At 42.7% G+C, this 17654-nt stretch overlaps 1 protein-coding gene across 5 annotated transcripts in view; it reads right to left on the minus strand.

Annotated features, from left to right (window-relative positions):
* Window positions 1-728: 728 nt before the first annotated feature.
* LOC109632066 (zinc finger protein 516) overlaps window positions 729-17654 on the minus strand; it is a 47563-nt gene continuing 30637 nt past the window's right edge. For 3 of the 5 annotated variants that reach the window (XM_069537199.1, XM_069537200.1, XM_069537198.1), the window contains exons 3-5: window positions 12472-13824; window positions 9293-9397; window positions 729-4955 (exon numbers count right to left, since the gene is read on the minus strand). In XM_069537199.1, the coding sequence (XP_069393300.1) occupies window positions 4759-4955; window positions 9293-9397; window positions 12472-13824 (1655 nt within the window). In that variant the 3' untranslated portion in view covers window positions 729-4758. Of the gene's footprint in view, window positions 4956-7024; window positions 7096-9292; window positions 9398-12471; window positions 13825-17654 lie in introns of all 5 variants that reach the window. The other 2 variants (XM_020091179.2, XM_020091178.2) reach the window with 1 other exon arrangement.

A 17654-nucleotide genomic window follows, 5' to 3' on the forward strand; every position in this document is an offset into this window, starting at 1 on the left:
ACCTTGCCTTCCAACGGACTTACAATGAATCCGACCCTGATTCCTGGGCAGGTCTGTTAGTTACACCAGCCAGTTATTTCATTTTTGTGTATTACAATCCTGTGAGGGCCACAGACAGAGTTTATTACTTCATTTTTTATCTTACAAGTGACCACACCTACCTTTTCATTCCTGCGGGGTACCAATATTTTGTCAAGATAGTGTTGTAAATCTTGTTTGTACTCAATACCGTGCAACCTCACTCTTGAGTGAGATCTGAATCTGATGAGTTTTAAAGCATCCAGGTCACCTGACCTGCATTTGTTTGGACTGTGTGACGTAACCAGAGCTCTCAGAGGTAAAACTCCACAGTTGACTTTGCAGTGGACCTCTCTGATGCAAGGGAAAGTGCCAACCATCTGGCAACAAAATCAGTTTATGACCAGACTTGGAAATAAGAGGAGTTTAGAGACTGATGGACCCAAATCAAGGTTTAGGGTTGATATACCAGTGCAGCTTTGGTCTAGTACTTATCTGATTATGAGTGACCAAAAAAGAATGCAAAATTAAATGAATTTTTAATACGGTCAATAATCACAGACAGCACACTGCATCTTTCTAGTGTGAGTCAAATGGAAAAATAAAATCTGAAAACTGTAACAGCTGCCCAAGGTTTTTCTTCTAAACCTGGACGTGTTCAGTCAAAGCGGCAAAACAAGCGAAACAAGATGAAAGGCTGTGACAACAGGTGGCATTTTCTGTGTCTTTATTGTGGACATGACATTACATCTTTTTGAAATGATGTACAAAAGTGTAACAGAACTGAGAATGGCTCAGACGAGGTAGAGCTTTCACATCGGCTTGCTGGCTTGAAAACAACACGTTATAAAACGACAGAAAAACAAAAACCCCAGAAAAATCAAATGAAAACAAACACTCCTGTCTGCCTCTGTCTTATCCTTTTTGAAGTGATAATAAATACAGATATCAACCAAATACATTTGGAATAATAATAATGTCTTCTAAGGTAAATTACTCATGAAGTTCATAGCAAATAAAAAAAGCAACAAGGACACAAATAATACAATTTAAGAGGCATGATAAAAATAAAAAAAAACAACCAAAAGAAAAAGAACAACACCTGCCAGTGCCTGGGAGGGCAGCCATGACTAGCTACTGAACAAATCCTACAGTTTAGCAAAGAGAAAGACTAAAAACACACTCTTACATCTTTGTGAAAAAATAAGCATTGCCTGATGCACCTAGCATTATCTTACTTCCCATGAGGAGACTTAGCGAAAAAGCTGTGCCGCACCGCCGTCACGGAACAAATCGTTCGCCATTAAAATCAACAGGAATCGTCCTAAAGCTTCTAGAACAGAAATGACGTTGCAGTGTGTTAGCCGGCACCATTAAAGAGACATTCTCAAAGAAACCTTGCAGCTAGAACTGGACAAAATGAGAACAGTTAAAGCAGTAACCTAGTCTAAGTGCACTAGTAATGCCATTTGGTTTCTACTGCTGTATATAAAGGGTTTGGTAAAAGTGGATTACAGATATACAGCTTATATTACATACACTCACTCCCACTTCATAGTTTTTCTAAGTCACACTTCGGAGTACAAACTCATAACTGAGGAGTTAATCTTAAAGGGAATTCTGTACATTGGTATTAGTAGTACACTACCACAAAGGTTAGAGTATCCTTTTCAAGTATTTTCACTACGCACACCTTCAATATACACACTGTATGTGTATTATTAGGCATAATCAAGCACACAATATTGTATGCATATCTAAACAACCCTCTGGTATAGCGACCATGCTATCATCCTGTAAAAACGTCTGAGGTCTCAAAATAGATGGGAAGTACAGTACTCTGTTTTCTCCGTATAGACTTCAACTGATGTGAATTTTGATTTTTACGTGTACAGAGAAAAAAAGGTCTCGGCACATCGACAGTTTTACTCTTGTTTTTTCGAGCCAAAGCTACTTTGAACTACCTTGCTTTTTCTTCTTCTACTTCTTCTTTTCCCCCAGCGTGTCAATGCATGGCTTATTCAATCTCACAGACCGCTGAGGGGAGGAAAACTAAGCACAGGACACCAAAGAAAAGAACATTTCATCCTCGCAAAGAGCAGTTCTATACCTTTATAACCAGCCGACAGAAACCTAAAACAGGCTTTCATTGCAGAGGAGGTAGGCTGGTGCACAAAAGCATCTAGAGGGAGGCTGGCGTACACAGGAGCGAGTGAACCTCTTACACAGTATGGAGAGGTTTGAAAAGAACGCACCTACACATGCATTGATGCACTCTCACACACACACACCTGTGTTAAGGCTGTGATGGCGCTACAGTTTAATAGGCCTCAAAATGTGTCCAACTTGTGTATTTATCCCTGAACTCTGTGGAAGCCTGACCTCCTGACCTATGGCTGCTCTCTCTCTCTTTCTTTCTCTCTCTCTCTGACCTATTTCTTTCTTTCTTTCTTTCTTTCTAAAATGCAAATCATCTCATCTCAACTCAGGAATGAGGGCCTTGTCTACACGGCCTATGGATATTTTCCCTTACACATGACCCTTGTTTTACAAAATATCTCCATCCAGACGAGAAAACAGAAACGATTGAAACACTCAAACAAGCATGCCAGGTCAGTAGGTGGCAAAAAAGGCTATATCAACAACCTGCCAAATACCAGAGAAGATTTTCCAAAAATATCCGCATTAGTATGGACAAAGAGTAAGACTTGTGGCATCTGCTTAAATGTTTTAGTGACAAACTCAGATCTGAATTACTGGTTATTTGTTATGTCAGATGTGCTCGCTAATGTACATGTACATGTTGTACGATATGAATGTGACGGTTTTAAAGTAATAGATGGACAGTTTGGTAAACATCCGCATTTCAGTATGAGCTAAGTCCCTAAAGTGCCAAATGGTGAAATCTTGCGCACACAACATTATTAACTAAAAATTCAGATGTATATTCATTTACGATACACACAGCAACCATGATGCAGAGAACTCAGCTAATCAAGTTTTATTTAGAATTTTATTTTTATTTTAAACTGTCCAAATTAAGCAAATAAAGCTGCAATGTTTCAAAATGAAAAAGACAGGCGATCAAAGCAGTTTACCTTTCTGGTTAAAGCATAAGCAATTAATGTCTTTACTGTGCAGATATTAACTTGAAACATATCAGCAGTCTGGGGCTCCGTAGGGTTCCCTATCTTCAATTGGGTCATTTGAAAATGTTATTAGATATTTTACAATTTCAAAAAAAAGGGAAAAGAAATTTCTGACTAAATAAAACAATTTTTGTAGAAAATGTTAAGGGTCTATCTTTTGACCCCTTCAGATTACAATGCAAACCTGTTACGGGACCCAAGAGTGCTTTCAAACAAAAAGACTAACAAGATTTTGGTACCAAAGATTCGGGCTGGACAAGCCAAAAGGTGAGAGTTGCCCTTTAGTGATGGGAAATATCAAGATGCATCTTTTCGAACTAACGTTAGCAGTACCTTGTTGTCCTTTGCATCTACGGTAGACAAGCTGGAGCTTGATCTGTCCGAGTTCCTGCCACTCCCTCTGTTCTGTCTAGTTCAAAGTCAGACGTGTCGGTGAGGGAAACACTCCTCAATATGATGGAGTTATGGAGGAAAACTGCCTCCTCTCAGTTCCTTCCTCTTAAATGGACAATAATTGAATGACCATAAAAGTGGTACGCTCTTTTATATTGGCTATTAAAAACGCACACTCTTTTTAATGAGCACTAAAGCAGACACCCCCATTAGCGTTCTCTCTCTCTGTCTGTAATCCTACCTCTCTTCAACACAGTCTCCCTCTCTCTAATCATCAGCTGTGCAGCCTCAGAGTGGTCACTGCATTCTGGAGTGGAAGGAAGTGAGTTAAACACGCACACACACGCACACACACACACACGCACACACACACACACGCACACACACACACACACACACACACACACACACACACACACACACACACACACACACACACACACACACACACACACAGACAAAGAAATCTCCATCTTCATGACTTAGAGCCCAGAGGAGACGCACTCGCAATGTGTCAGTTGACTGTTGATGAAGGGTAAAGCATCCTCTCCTCTCTCGTGTCATCTCCTGGGTTATTGGTGTCCTGAGGAACGCACAAACTCATTCAGCAACGCTAGAAAATAATGTGGGAGGGGGTCGACTACAGCAGCCATGCAATGCCTCAGTCCTCTATTAAAATGCAGATGCATCTTTTCTTCTTTTCACAAATATGTTTGCCTCTTGCCGAGCTGCAGTAAGCAGGTGGTGGTGCCTCCAAAATGGCAGCAAGAGGTAATGATTTCAGTTCTGAGGACCTCTTTGTTCGGACATCCTTTTACGTTCATGTAACTAAACACAACTTTCCTTATTTTGCCAAACTTCACACTAAAAAGAGCAAACGTTGGCGAGTTCCTTTCTGTGAATTCTTTCTTCCTTCTGTGGCCCAATTTTCTGCTTTTACAACTGCCTAGCACAGCTTTAACTAGCTTCTTAACAAAAAGAAAAGTATTTTAAAAAAAATCACGAGAAACTTCATTGTATACATTTCTTCTCTGGCCATTTGAGGATAATCAGTGGAGAGAAGAGGCTCAAAAAGTCAATCATGTGTCTTGGGTCCTATTTGCAGATTTCTATGAGTGGTGGCTGTGTTTTGAAGTTGTTTGATTCCCTGACTAAGCTGGCCCCCACAACCAGATCACAGTACGTCCAGAGGAGATTGTTATTGTTGTTGTTGTGGCGTTGGTGGGCGTTTGGCAGCCAGCGCTCCTCGTTCCTCCTGGCTCAGTGGCAAGCTCCGTGTGTCTGGGTACAGGCTGTTGTCAAAAGGCATATGGTGGACACTCTGGACGTGCGTCTTTAGGTTCCCTTTCTGAGAGGCTCGGTATGGGCAGAGCTGGCAGCAGAATGGCCTCTCCCCTGAGGAACACACACAAACACACACATACACACACAGTTGATAGGTCAGGTACAGAGGCCCCAGGGGACGTTATAGATGAATACAACAGAATAAGACGTAAACCGCAGATAAGACTTGCTGCAGTGGAAACAACACACAAGCAAACACAGACAAACATAAAACCAAGACACATGATGGTATTCAGCAGAAAAAAAGGGAAACATTATGCAGGTTAAGAGCAGCGTTCACTTTTCTTTTTTACACCTATTCCTCTTAAAAAATAAAAGCCCTGCCATTTTCTCCTGACCTAAATTGGTTAACTCTTCCTTTCTGTTTGTGCCACACTCCTGCTGTCTGTACAGTCCTACTTTTCTCTCTATGCTTTTCTCTCAATCACCCACACCTACCCTCCACCACACACACACACACACACACTATGCTCTCTTTTCTAATTAGACTGACCTACAATGGCACAGACACCTCAGCGAGAAAAAAAAGAAGAAAATAATAATAATAAAGTAAGCAACAAGCACCTGAACAAAACAAATGAGATTGCCATTTAATTGCACCTAATTATCATTTTGATAAATGGAGGAATATCAGAGCGGGAAAACAAATGACTCCCCTTGCCCCCTCCCACACCCCCTCTCCCCAAAGAAGAAACACGGGAAATATAGCTGTTATCATACATCATCAGTAACACAACAGAGAGGAAGAAGAGGAGGGGGTGAGAGCGAGAGATAAAAAACAAAAAAAGATATAATTAATCACACAAAAATCAAAAAAAAGAAAGAAACAGCTGGAAAGACGGTGAGGTTGAGACATGAGAGGAAAGCGAGCACCTCCACGACACCGTCCTGCGAGAAAAACATCGCTGACGGGACCGGTGCACTACATTATACTAAAGGTTATCGTCACCGTAAAGCAGCGTCAACACTACATCTAATTGGACCCCTCTGCCTCGCCTGCTCCCATCATTCATAGCGTGCGGTAAATCTGAGACCACGCGGGTGTGTGGGTGTGTGTCTGTGTGTGATGGGTTTGATTAATTAAGATGGAGGCGCAGCGTGTATAGAACCCAGCTCGCTGCGAATGTCAAATCAGAACAGATATACTCCTGTGTTCCCTCTGCCTCTATGCACGTCACTGACTCTGAAAACTCTTAAAGGCATTAACGGAACTGAGAAAGGTGTTAAATTTGTTAGATATTGAATAATATAATAAGATGTTTACTATAAAACAACATAAAGAAAAGGATGAGCTGAAACCAACAGATATTTATTAAACTGTTACTTTTATATTGAAATACCTACCAATTAGTAACCAATCATTTTTAGCTCTAGTCCCTGTTCAAAGTTGTGATGTTTTTGAACTGCACCTCCCACAAGTCTCTTATTTTTGTTGAGGAAGTTTGAGTTCTGATAGCAGGATGTTAAACCATACTGTACATGTAACCTCTACATGCAGATGTTTCCATCTGAAACACTCTTTTTCAGAACATTATACTAGTAGTACAACTGTGTTGTGCTGTGTGTATTTGGAATATCTCTAGGAGCAGATAAACTGTGATGTATGTGCAAATATGATGGATCTGTACTATTGGACACTGCACTGGTTTGATTGATTTGCATTTTAGAGGGTTTTCATAAACCGGTTTTATGAGGTGTTAATGAAACTAATATATAATCAAGCCCAGCAAATTTATATCATGAAGAAACAAATAGCATGTTTGTTGTAAGGTTTAAGATTTCGAGGGAAACTTTACAAATGCCAAGTTGCCTTTTCTCAGTTAATATAAGAACCATTAACCCTGTCTAATTAAAATATGAAAGCCACGGAATGTGCACTGGATACACATGCTGATGTCAGGTGTTAAAATGACAGGTGTTAATGCCGGGTGCCACATGTGAACATTACACATGAATAAGAAAAAAGAAAAGAAAAACAGAAAGATGGGAAGTGCAAGACTGACACTGACACGCACATGCGGAGGTGAGGCAATAAAAAAGAAAATATAATAATGATAAGAAACATGCAGAAGCGATGAGTGTGGGTGGGGAGCCCAGTGATTAGCCATCGTGCCACATACTTGTTTGGGAGCTTCAGAAGCGGTGGTGTGAGCGTCAGTACCTCTGTGGAGTCCGTTAAAATCAAACCCAACTGTGGGGGGAGAAGGAGGGCAGGTGGGGGAGGGAGGGAGGGAGGGAGGGAGGGGGAGGAAGGGGAGGAAGGGGAGGAGGGCATTTGGTTAAAAGCTCTACCACATAAGAAAATGTTTCTTTCTGTTTCTCTCTGTCTCTCTCTCTCTCTCTTCCACCACCATCGGCATGCAGTAAGGTTTGCCACCAGCACCCTCGCTAATGGAGGGGAACTGGCAGTGATGATGATGATGATGATGGTGGTGATGATGATGATGGAACCTGGTGGAGGCAAGTCAGTGATTTAATATGACACATGTTAATGGAGGCCTCGGGGTGGCTGGCCTTTTTCTGCGTGTGCACGTCCATGCTGAAGACAACCGCTGGTGACAACATTAATTACAGCCTCGGCAAGTGTTTACAGAGCCTATGCATGGGCGCGTGTGTGTGTGTGTGTGTGTGTGTGTGTGTGTGTTTACAGTAGAGCTTGGGGGGGGGGGGGGCTGAACACTGCATCACTTACCATTTGGCCTCTGTCACTTAGAATCACTGGCGGTGCCACATATCATTCACACTCTCTATAAAGAAGCTACTTAACTCACTGTCTACTGTGATCACCGCCAACTCGGCTGATGGACATGACAGGAGAGGAGGGGAGGGGGGAGAGGAGAGAAGAGGGGGAGTAAAAGTGGAGGAAAGAAGAGCAAAGGAAACGAAAATGATCGGGAAAAGTTCAATGGGAGGAAAAATAGAGGAGGAGGAAGAATAGAGAAAGAGATGAAAAAATAAAGCAAAGTAAATACGAAGAGAGAAGAAACAAGATGAAAGTGAGGAAGGTAATGAAAGAGAGTGTGTCGGTAAAGGAAATCTGATGGGAAAGTACAGGAGAAAAGGTGAGATGAGAGGAAAGAATAAAGGAAAGGAAACGAAAGGAATGGAAAGGAAAAGAGGAAATAAAAAAGTAGAGGGGGAAGGATAAAGTAGAGGAAAAGGTGGGACGTCTAAATCAAGTGAAAGACATCGGGATGCAAATGGATTCATGAGGCTGGCGTGGACAAATACTGTTCTGCTTCATTAGAATGCACAATTCCATCTCTCTAATTGACATGTGATTAATAATGTATACAATTTGTCACAGGTCAGTATCCGGAGCAAATCATGTTTCAGTTTAAAAAATAGAGACAGCTGCCCAGCCCAGGGCGGGGACGGACTCACAGACTGGCTGTCACACTCAACTGAACAAAAAGATCTGTTTTGATTTATTTTGGCGAATGCAGGAGCACAGTCGACGTATGGAGAGTCAGACGATGAAATATCGTCCAGGATGTGAATCTCCATGCATATATTCTCCACATCTCATGTGAGTGTTTCTGGGTGGATAAATAGCCGTGCGGGCGATGATGTGTGTACACGGGTGGCGAGGGAATGAGTGACTGTTGAAGGAGTGGCAAAAAAATGGGAACATTGAGTAATACATGAATAACAAGTGGCTAATGAGGTTGTTCTACAGGTTTAAGACCTCTCTTACCCACAGCATAGTACACTGAAGCTGTCAGCCGTGCTGCTCTTTGCAGAGGTCATTTGTCTATGTTATAAAACACTCTCAGTGACGGATTTACTTGCGAAAACTTCTTTAACTTCTACTGCGAATGACTTTAAAAAACTCGACTGACTGATCTATTTAATCCCTATGTTCTCTTTTGGGGTCCTGGAAAGCCAGCGCCATCTTCAATAGCTCAAAACTTGTATTAATTTTAGAATTAGTATAGTTTTTACACTTAGAGTAGATTAGTCGTGCAACTTCTAACTTCAAGTAAAGCAAGAGGTGTTTTGGAGTTGACCTGGAGTTAACAGCCAAAACATGAGTGGCTTTCGGACAATGTCCGGACAATGGCAAACTCAGAGTTTCTCTTTGAACAACGCAGCAGGAGATTTTCTGGTCAGATACGTTCACAGAAATCTCTGGAGAGGTTTGGTCAGGGTTGGCGCAGCATGCAGGAGGCAGGACGTAATGAATCTCTGCAGCTGAGGTCACGCATTTTTATTTACAGCACTTTGCCACTGGCATCAGCCCTCATCACCAAAAGCTCTCTTGACATCTTCCTCTGTGTCTTCTACATATATGGCAGTGCTTTTCATCCTGAGATATGTGTATTGTTTTGGGTTTTTTTCAGTTTTCCGTCCTCTAAGTGTGTGTCTTCATGTTGGCTGTATTTTACCTGTATGGGATCTCATGTGCGTGCGCAGGTGGCTCGGCTGACTGAAGCTCTTCCCACACTCGTTGCAGATATACTGCCCCTGTCGCATGAGAGACCTCAGCATCCCTGATCACACAGACACAAAAAGAGAGGAACATACATTTAAAAAATATACACAACGCCAAAACATCATTTCAACTGTTAAAAACATGTGTAAGATGTAAATAAATGAATGGAAGGTACGTTAAGCAGATTCAGCTGTGTTTGAGGAGGGTTGTAGAAGAGATAGAACATGGATTGTGACTTTTAGGATGCAGGTGAGTTAGAAACACCTTCTATCTACTATCAACAGAAAACATTTTGCCAAATGTTCACGAAGAAAGGTGAACTGAAAGTCAGAGTCTCCAATTAACCTAATCTGCATGTCTCTAGACTGTGGGAGGAAGCTGGAGTACCTGGAGAAAACATGCAAACTCCACACAGACCCCAGCTGAGTTCCATTCATAGATCAAATGCACAAGTAGAAATTTAAACCACATGACAGATGAGAAAGGTTTTGAATGTGTATTTTGAATACACAGGCCCATCACATGTGTTTTGCATGTCCATGTGAGATTTCTCATGTCAAATTTTATTTCATGAAGACTTGTGGAAAATGTGGACATCATGATCAGTTGATTCCAAAGCAGGGGATGGTTTTGCGTGGCAATGTTTGCGGAGATTGAATGGAGACATAAAGGTCAGTAATGGGCGAAAAGTGAGTGGGTGTACATGAGCACAGAGTCTGGCTGGAGCAGTGGAGGTAGGTAGCGTCAGTAGTGGACCCGCGCGAGCATCATTAGTATGTCTAATGTGTCATTATGAGCGGCTAGCTCCAGGGGCTGGACTGCAGCTGTCACACAGCATCATCTCAGCGGCTGACAGCCAGACGCACACACACACTCCGCATAAATTACAGGCAATTAAAACGCCCCGGCTGTGATGTGCCCGCTCCGCTGCCCGTGTGTCACATGTCAGGTGTGTGTCCGCATGTGTATGAATTTCAAGAGTTATATATATATATATATATATATATATATGTGTGTGTGTTTGCTTGGGTCGCGGCACAAACTGGCTACGTTTGTACTCACACACGTGCACAGGGTGATGCAGTAACACATGCACTACATGCACAAGTCACCTTTACAAAGTATATGTCATAAAAAGAAGAAACTTGTTGAATTTTGATGACTTCAAAGCTCATATATCCCATCACATGACTTGACTTAATGCAAAACCAAGATTATTTGTCTTTCATAAATGTTTGGGTAACATCACAAAAGTCAAGAGAAATCATTCTTTGACCTCCTTAAGTTACAGTTGCACATTGTTCGATGAAGAGCCTGACAGGAATACTTGCAGGTAAATAGATTCAAATACAAACCATTTTAAAGATGTTTACAAGTATTAACTTTAAGTGCAGTTAAAAAACCAAAAGGAAACCCTGGAAAATGGTATTTCTGAAACTATAATGAGGCTGTATATTAAAAATACAAGAAATGAATTGGGATATGAACCTGTGTGTGGTAAAGCAGACAAAATGCACACTGACTCTAAAAGAGCGGCCACTCAGCATAAAGGAACCTCTTGTTGGATCTGGAATGACTGTAATTCAGGCATTTACATTTTTATTTGTTGGTTATATATTTAATAAGGACCTGGAGTGTATGCACTGACATAGAAAAATCATTGAAAGATCGTTGGATCCATTTGATGAACTTGTGACCTCACACACTCACACGCACTCCTGTGACCTCTCTTGCTGAAAGATAACAGACCTGAGGGTGTGGGGGGGTTTGTTTTACTGCTCAAACTCCCCCACAACACACATCAGTGCCCCAAGCATTAAAGCTGGCATATACCTGGGCAGTGCCCTGCCCACTAGTTGTGTGTTTTTTGTGTGTGTATGTGGAAAGCGGTGAGTGTTGGAGGGACGCAGCACGACAAGGAGGACAGGGAGGCGGAGGAGGTGACAGAGAGTGTCTCTGGCAGCCCGACTGCTGGCCTCTGGATACTCTACTTCTACTCTGAGGCCGCCAGCCCTTCTCACTGATGCACTAATGAAAGACAAGACAGAGCTGGACGGAAAAACACAAGCAGACACACACACTGGTACGAATATTAGCGAGAGAGAAGGGAGAAAGACTCAGTTGCTCAAAAAAGGTCACTTTATAGCATGTGACTCAAAGGGCTAAGGCGAATGGTGACGATATGTGCCTGGACGGGTGACAGCGATGTCATGCGTCCGCTCTGGGGCTGTTGTCTTTGACCCCTGGCTCCGCACAGCCCCACTTGACCTTAGAGACACAACCGAAAATGGGCAAATAATTCGGATGTTGGGTAATGACCATTTCCAAAGCAGCTGGTGGGGTAATTATTCTGTCTCATCTCTCTCTTTGCCTCTTATGTTCCCTCTCTCTGTGTTTTGCCACCCCCCCCCCTCTCCACTCGCATCTGTGCGAGCCTCTCGTCAGGCAGAGCCGTGACCTAAACAGTTTGTGACAGCTTTCTGGGAGAGTGGAGCTGGAGACTAGGCATGCCTCGCAGACCTGAGAGTAGCAAAGGTTCTCTCACGTCTTTCACGGTATGAAAAAACCCACACATCCACATCCACACACTTTTGCATCTAAAAACCTGAGCACATACAGACACACGTGCACAGACGCACATGCTGCCCTAGATTCTTTTATCATACTAAGCAAACGCGTGTGTGCTAATTTAATGTATCTCTCCATCATTATTATTCACAACCTTGTCAGAGTGGAGCAGTATGTGTGTCTGTCAAGATGAGTGAGTGAGTGTGTTAGGGAGGATAAATACGTATCTGATTGAATAAGGCTCGTACATTGAGTGTGGATCTGTGTGTGTCTTTTCCTGGTTTACCATGTCAAGTCCAGTCAAGTCTACTCATCGCAGCTAAATAACAAGATGCTCAGTGGCTGGAAAACATTTTCCTTCAACTCATGACATTTGGCATTTTCACCAAGGCCAAGACTCTCTGGGCATATTGTGTGTGAGCTGATGATGAGGCATGAAGAGGACTCTGCCAAGTTATGGCATTTCAAAGTAACAAAAGCCACATTTTTGCATTGTGATACTACAAACTTTCACATTTGTACATGTACATCGGCAGAAAAAGGACCCAAAAAATGGCTCCTTACCAGTGGGATCCATCAGGGCGTTGGCTGCACCCCAGCGGTGGTATAAAGTGGCCAGATCTTGGGGGCTGTAGTTTTTGAGGAAGCTGAGGACGTCATTTGGCATCTCCGGCGTCTCAGCGATTGGCTCCTGTTTCACATCTCCACGAGACTCCAAAGGCAATGAAGTAGAAGTAGAGGAGGGGGCGGAATTATGCAGAGTGCCTCTGTGTGCCTGGGGGGCTCCATAGTTGTGTCCCGCTGAGGAGCTATGGGTGATGGTGCTGGGCCTTGTGGCGTTAGCCCGGGCCTGGCTGTGGGAGTTATAAAGTGGCTGATGAGGGGAGCCCCTAGCGCGGCTGTACTCGGCAAGGCCATGTTTGCTGGACAGCATGAAGCCGAGGCCCTCTTGAGGCATTAAGTAGTGGTCGGCCATCCTGGAAACTGAGGCAGAGCTGGGGCTCGGTGCTGAGGAATGTGAGAGGGCGCTGCTGCTCTTCTCTATGGAGCCTGAGGATGACAGCGAACTCCCCCTTGGGTAAATATCCACTTTGGGTCTGATGCGAGACGGATTACTCTGGTCCTCAGTGTGCCTGATGCTGCTGCTGGCACTGCCGCCTGGCCGCACAGGGACTCTCCCTGCATGGGTGCCCGAGGACGACGAGGAACCCCTGGAGAACGACGAGGAGGGGGTAGAGGATGATGACGATGATGATGATGATGATGATGGCGTGGCTGCGTGACTTGCTGGCTTGTTCTTCTTCAGCACCTCACTAGAGTAGGTTGGGGGCTGGGTGCGTTGGGTGCGGATCAGTGGAGGCAGTGGTGGACACTCTTTACCCTCCAAGACTGGCGGGGGACCGGTGCGTCTCCTGGAGGATAGCGAGCCCTCCCTGGAGCCCTTTGAGTTATTCTTAAAGGCCCATTTAGGAGCCAGATTGGAGCTACTGCTGTTGATGCGGTGAGCCACAGTCTGGTGCATCCAGAGCACCTCAGGATAGCGGGTGGAGTGGGAGCAGAAGGAGCACTTGTGGCTAGGGAGGCTCTTCCTGTCCAAGGTGAGGGAGGCTATCCCCCTCATGCCTTCAGCCCTCACACACAGATCCACAGGGGTCATGCTGGGGTCGAGTGGGGACGATCGAGCAGAGAGGTAAGCCGAAGGGGATGATGACTTTTTCAGCCCCTGGAGAAGAGCTTTCTTCAGCTTGGGATAACCGCTGGGTGTGCCTCTGTCCGAGCTGGAGCTGGGGCTGGGGCTGGGGCTGGGGCTGGGTCTGTCTTCAGGGGCGGGCGGGTGTTTGACACGAACATGAGTCAGATAAGCCTGCGACTCGGAGGTAACAAAGTCACACAGGCTGCAGATGTAAGGCTTCTCATCTGTAGGGGAGAGATGTGACAATATAAAGGTCAATGACAGCAAAATAAATAGTCCAGATTATACTTTTTTATACTATTTCATCTGTACATATTGGAACATTGTGTTGTTTTGGTGAACAGCCACCAGGGTGCAGTATTGGCTGCTGTTCTCATATACCATCTTTTCATTTTACATGGGAACACAACCTTCTCTGCCATAACCAGAATGATTGCATCTGCTATTGTAAGAGAACTAAACAAATACTAAAATGATTTAAATAGACGACAAAATATACATCACATGATAGTTCAGATAATAGTTCTTACAATTAGTTTTTCAACTAGGTTTTTAAAAACTGAGGCGGATCTGGCTGAGGGATAGAGCGGTTGCCCCTTATAGAAAAGAAAGAGCTGCTAATAGATGCACTGTATGAATGTGTGGGTGAATGGGTGAATTGCAAACTTTACTGTAAAGAGCTTTGAGTGGTAATCAAGACGAGAAAAGTGCTATATAAATACAGACCATTTACCATTTAATATATTCAGCATGTGTCAGAGCAGTGTTGAGTCATCTCTATGGTAACTGTTGGGATGTAAAATGTTCTAGATGCTGTGAAACTATCTCAAATATAAAATACAACATTAACATAGAGGCTATTAAGGCTAACAAACGTAGATTGGTTATCGTATGGCTATGTGTATGTAGTGGCATTGCTTTGGATTCTACATGTGTTTACTAAATTGAGCCCATGCTGCTGATTCCTGCTGTGTACCTTTACAAACTCTCCACAAGGGGGCGTATATGTCCCGTTTGTCACTGGAAAAGTTTAGGTCTAATTATAGAGGGGGACATTAATATGAATAAGAACAAATTACAGTTACAATGAAATTCAAAATAAATTATTGTATAATAAGAAATCATCCGATTGGATTGTTTGAACATGTTCAACAAATGTTCCAGGTCATGGAACCCTACACACATGAATATTTTACAGTCTCCTACAAAAGAACATATCACATACTGTAAGTAGGCCATTATTATCATCTCCACCACCCCTCCTCGGTTTTACAACAACACCAGTAAACTGCCATCTGCTTTTCATTTGGCTTCCTGTTGGCAACTCTGGCCAACACTCACAGCTCAGACTGTGCCAAGGTGAAGCCCCAGGACTGGGCAGTTTAGCAGGCGGGGGTGTAACACTGATGTGGCCTGTTTATAAAGCCCATACTGTTCTTATGATAATCAATCAACCAAGAGCATGATTGCATATGTGTTGTAGAAATATCAGTGCAAATCTGAATCAGTCTGACAGATACACGCACACATAGAACACACGCACTAACACACACCCTGCTCAGCAGTATGTGTACTCTGACACTGCAATAACTTAGAGGAGGAGGAAGCCACATATGTTATTTATAAACATACAAAGGATCCATCTAAAGTATCCATGAAAATGCTGCCTCCTTATTTCACACTTGTATAGAGCTGGTCAGAATAACGCTCAGGAGTCAGCTCTCATCAGGAGAGACACTGACCTGAAAAACGTCCACAGCTTTACAGTAGGGAGAGTGAATGGTGCAAATATATCTCAATTTATCTCTAATTCTTTCATGTAAATAATCCACTATGTTTGCACAGGGATAATAATCAATGTCTTTCATCAGTCTACTGTATGACTAATATAACTGAGAAGTCAAAGAACCTTTGTGCATGTTGGTGTCTGCATATATACACTCGCACTTCTCATTTGCATTCCCCAAATGTAGCAAAATGGCTGAAAGGGACGACAGAGTATTTGGGACTAGATTGTCCTCTGAGTGTCTCTTTCTCCATTGCCCTTATCCCTCTCCATCGAGAGGAGACTATAAATAACCAATCCCTCAGACATCAGGCAGCCTGGCTGGCTCAATGGTAAGAGGAGTGGATGAGTGACAGTGGAGGTGTCACAGGAGGTAACCTTAGAGATTAGAGAAGAAGTCAGAGGGGATGGGGAAGACAGGTAAAGAGAATAAGGACGTACAAATCGACAGAGGCCGTTAGATCTTGACAAGAATGTTCTTTGGGTAAAGGCACATACATCTTCAGAAAGGATGACTTTGACACAAATATTAATTAGAATGACACTCAGCAGAGTGATTTTTTAATCTAGATCCATGAATTATTCTTTGAGAAATAAAGGAAAATGTTTAAAATCGCCCTTTATTGCAATATTAAGGAAAGTTCCAGGATCTGCTCCCTGATCCAGAGCCACTCTAAAATTTCATGTGTGGTTTTTTGGGTCATGTCCCACTTCTCCATAAAATGTCATTAAATTTGGTCAAGCATTTTTTGCATATTCCAGCTAACTAAAAAAATGAATTAGATGGAACTATAGAACCCAAGGCCCAACAGTCCCCATAAATCCAATCAAGCTGCACCAAATTACACAAACTATAAATATCAGTCCCCTAAATATGTCTGATTTTCATCACGATCCATGATTCATTTTAGAGAAACCAAAGAAAACATTGTAATGTTAAAGAAAGTGAAAAAAAAATCCTTGATCTGCCCTCTGATCCAGATCTGCACCGAAATAAAATGGGTACTTCCCTAACCCATTCTGTATCCTTCCACCAAGATTCCTGGTAATACATCAAGTTGTTTTGTTTGGTTTAAAAACCAAATGCAGATTAGGTCTGATTGGATACTGTACATTTAGATACAGCTGAATTTAAGAGCCCTAAAATGTAATTCCTGCAACTACACAGCAGGATGTCACTGTTTTTGGCGAGACAATACGTTTACTCATAAAAGAAGCTGTAACCACACCTTTTAACTGCTGGAGTTCAGGACTCGTATGTTTCTATTTAAATCAAATAATCTTATATTGTACGATACAAAACATCAGTGAAGAGTAAAAGGAAACATGCAGACAGATTTCCATGGCAAAGACAGAAAAAAGAACATATTCACATGAGATAAGGGGGTGAGGGGAGTTTCCTGAGACAGGAAGACCTGAAATAGCACGCAGCTCGATCAGGCCTGAAGAAATGTTGCTGCTATTTTTGAAAGTCTGCACTTACACAGAGGAATGGAAACAATCACTAGAAATCTGAGCTATCCACTGCACTGTCCTAACCTGGAAAAACAGTGTTTTCAGTGTGTTTGAAAGCTAAAAGACAAAAGCCAGCGATCTCAAGTCCTGCACACACAGGAATCCTCCCTTTAGCATATTTCAACCCTGAGTGATTATGGGTGTTTTGCTCGTCCATGGGAAGGTTTTCTCTTTTTTTTAGGTCTGCAGTGTTTATTGGTTGTGGAGGTGAAAAAATGATAGGCATTCCAAAAATGCCCTCTGCTGTACTGACATGCCATAGAAGAGCAAAAAAAAGTTTGACCTCATTGTTCTTGCTCTGTCAAACAAGATAATTATAGTGTTGTAAACAGAATTTTCAGACGCAGTTAACGGTTATTGACCATATTATATAATTTGTTATGTGCAACTTTGTAGGTGAAGTAAGATGATGTAATTTCTTTATTTTCCCACATGGTGGCTCTAGTTCCCACTCCATGGGGCGGACGAGCTGAGGAGCTGCACCTACACAAAGGACATTTCATCAACAGATGTTTACTACAGAGTGACAGACAGAGCCAGAGGCCTCGAGTGGGAGGCTTGAAAAGAGCTACATTCATTTCTGCAACAAAAACCTCCTGCAGACTTTACTTATGCTTATGGGTTTTCATTTACATTTAGGCAGTTATATCTTCTTATTGTTTTATGTGAGAAAATTAAATCAAATTAGACAACGCTTGTCAAAATAGCCTCATCCCTGACTATCATGAAACTTTAGTGCTCTGAAAAACCCAT

Source organism: Paralichthys olivaceus, chromosome 13 (assembly GCF_024713975.1).
Source record: "Paralichthys olivaceus isolate ysfri-2021 chromosome 13, ASM2471397v2, whole genome shotgun sequence".
Lineage (NCBI taxonomy): Eukaryota > Metazoa > Chordata > Actinopteri > Pleuronectiformes > Paralichthyidae > Paralichthys > Paralichthys olivaceus.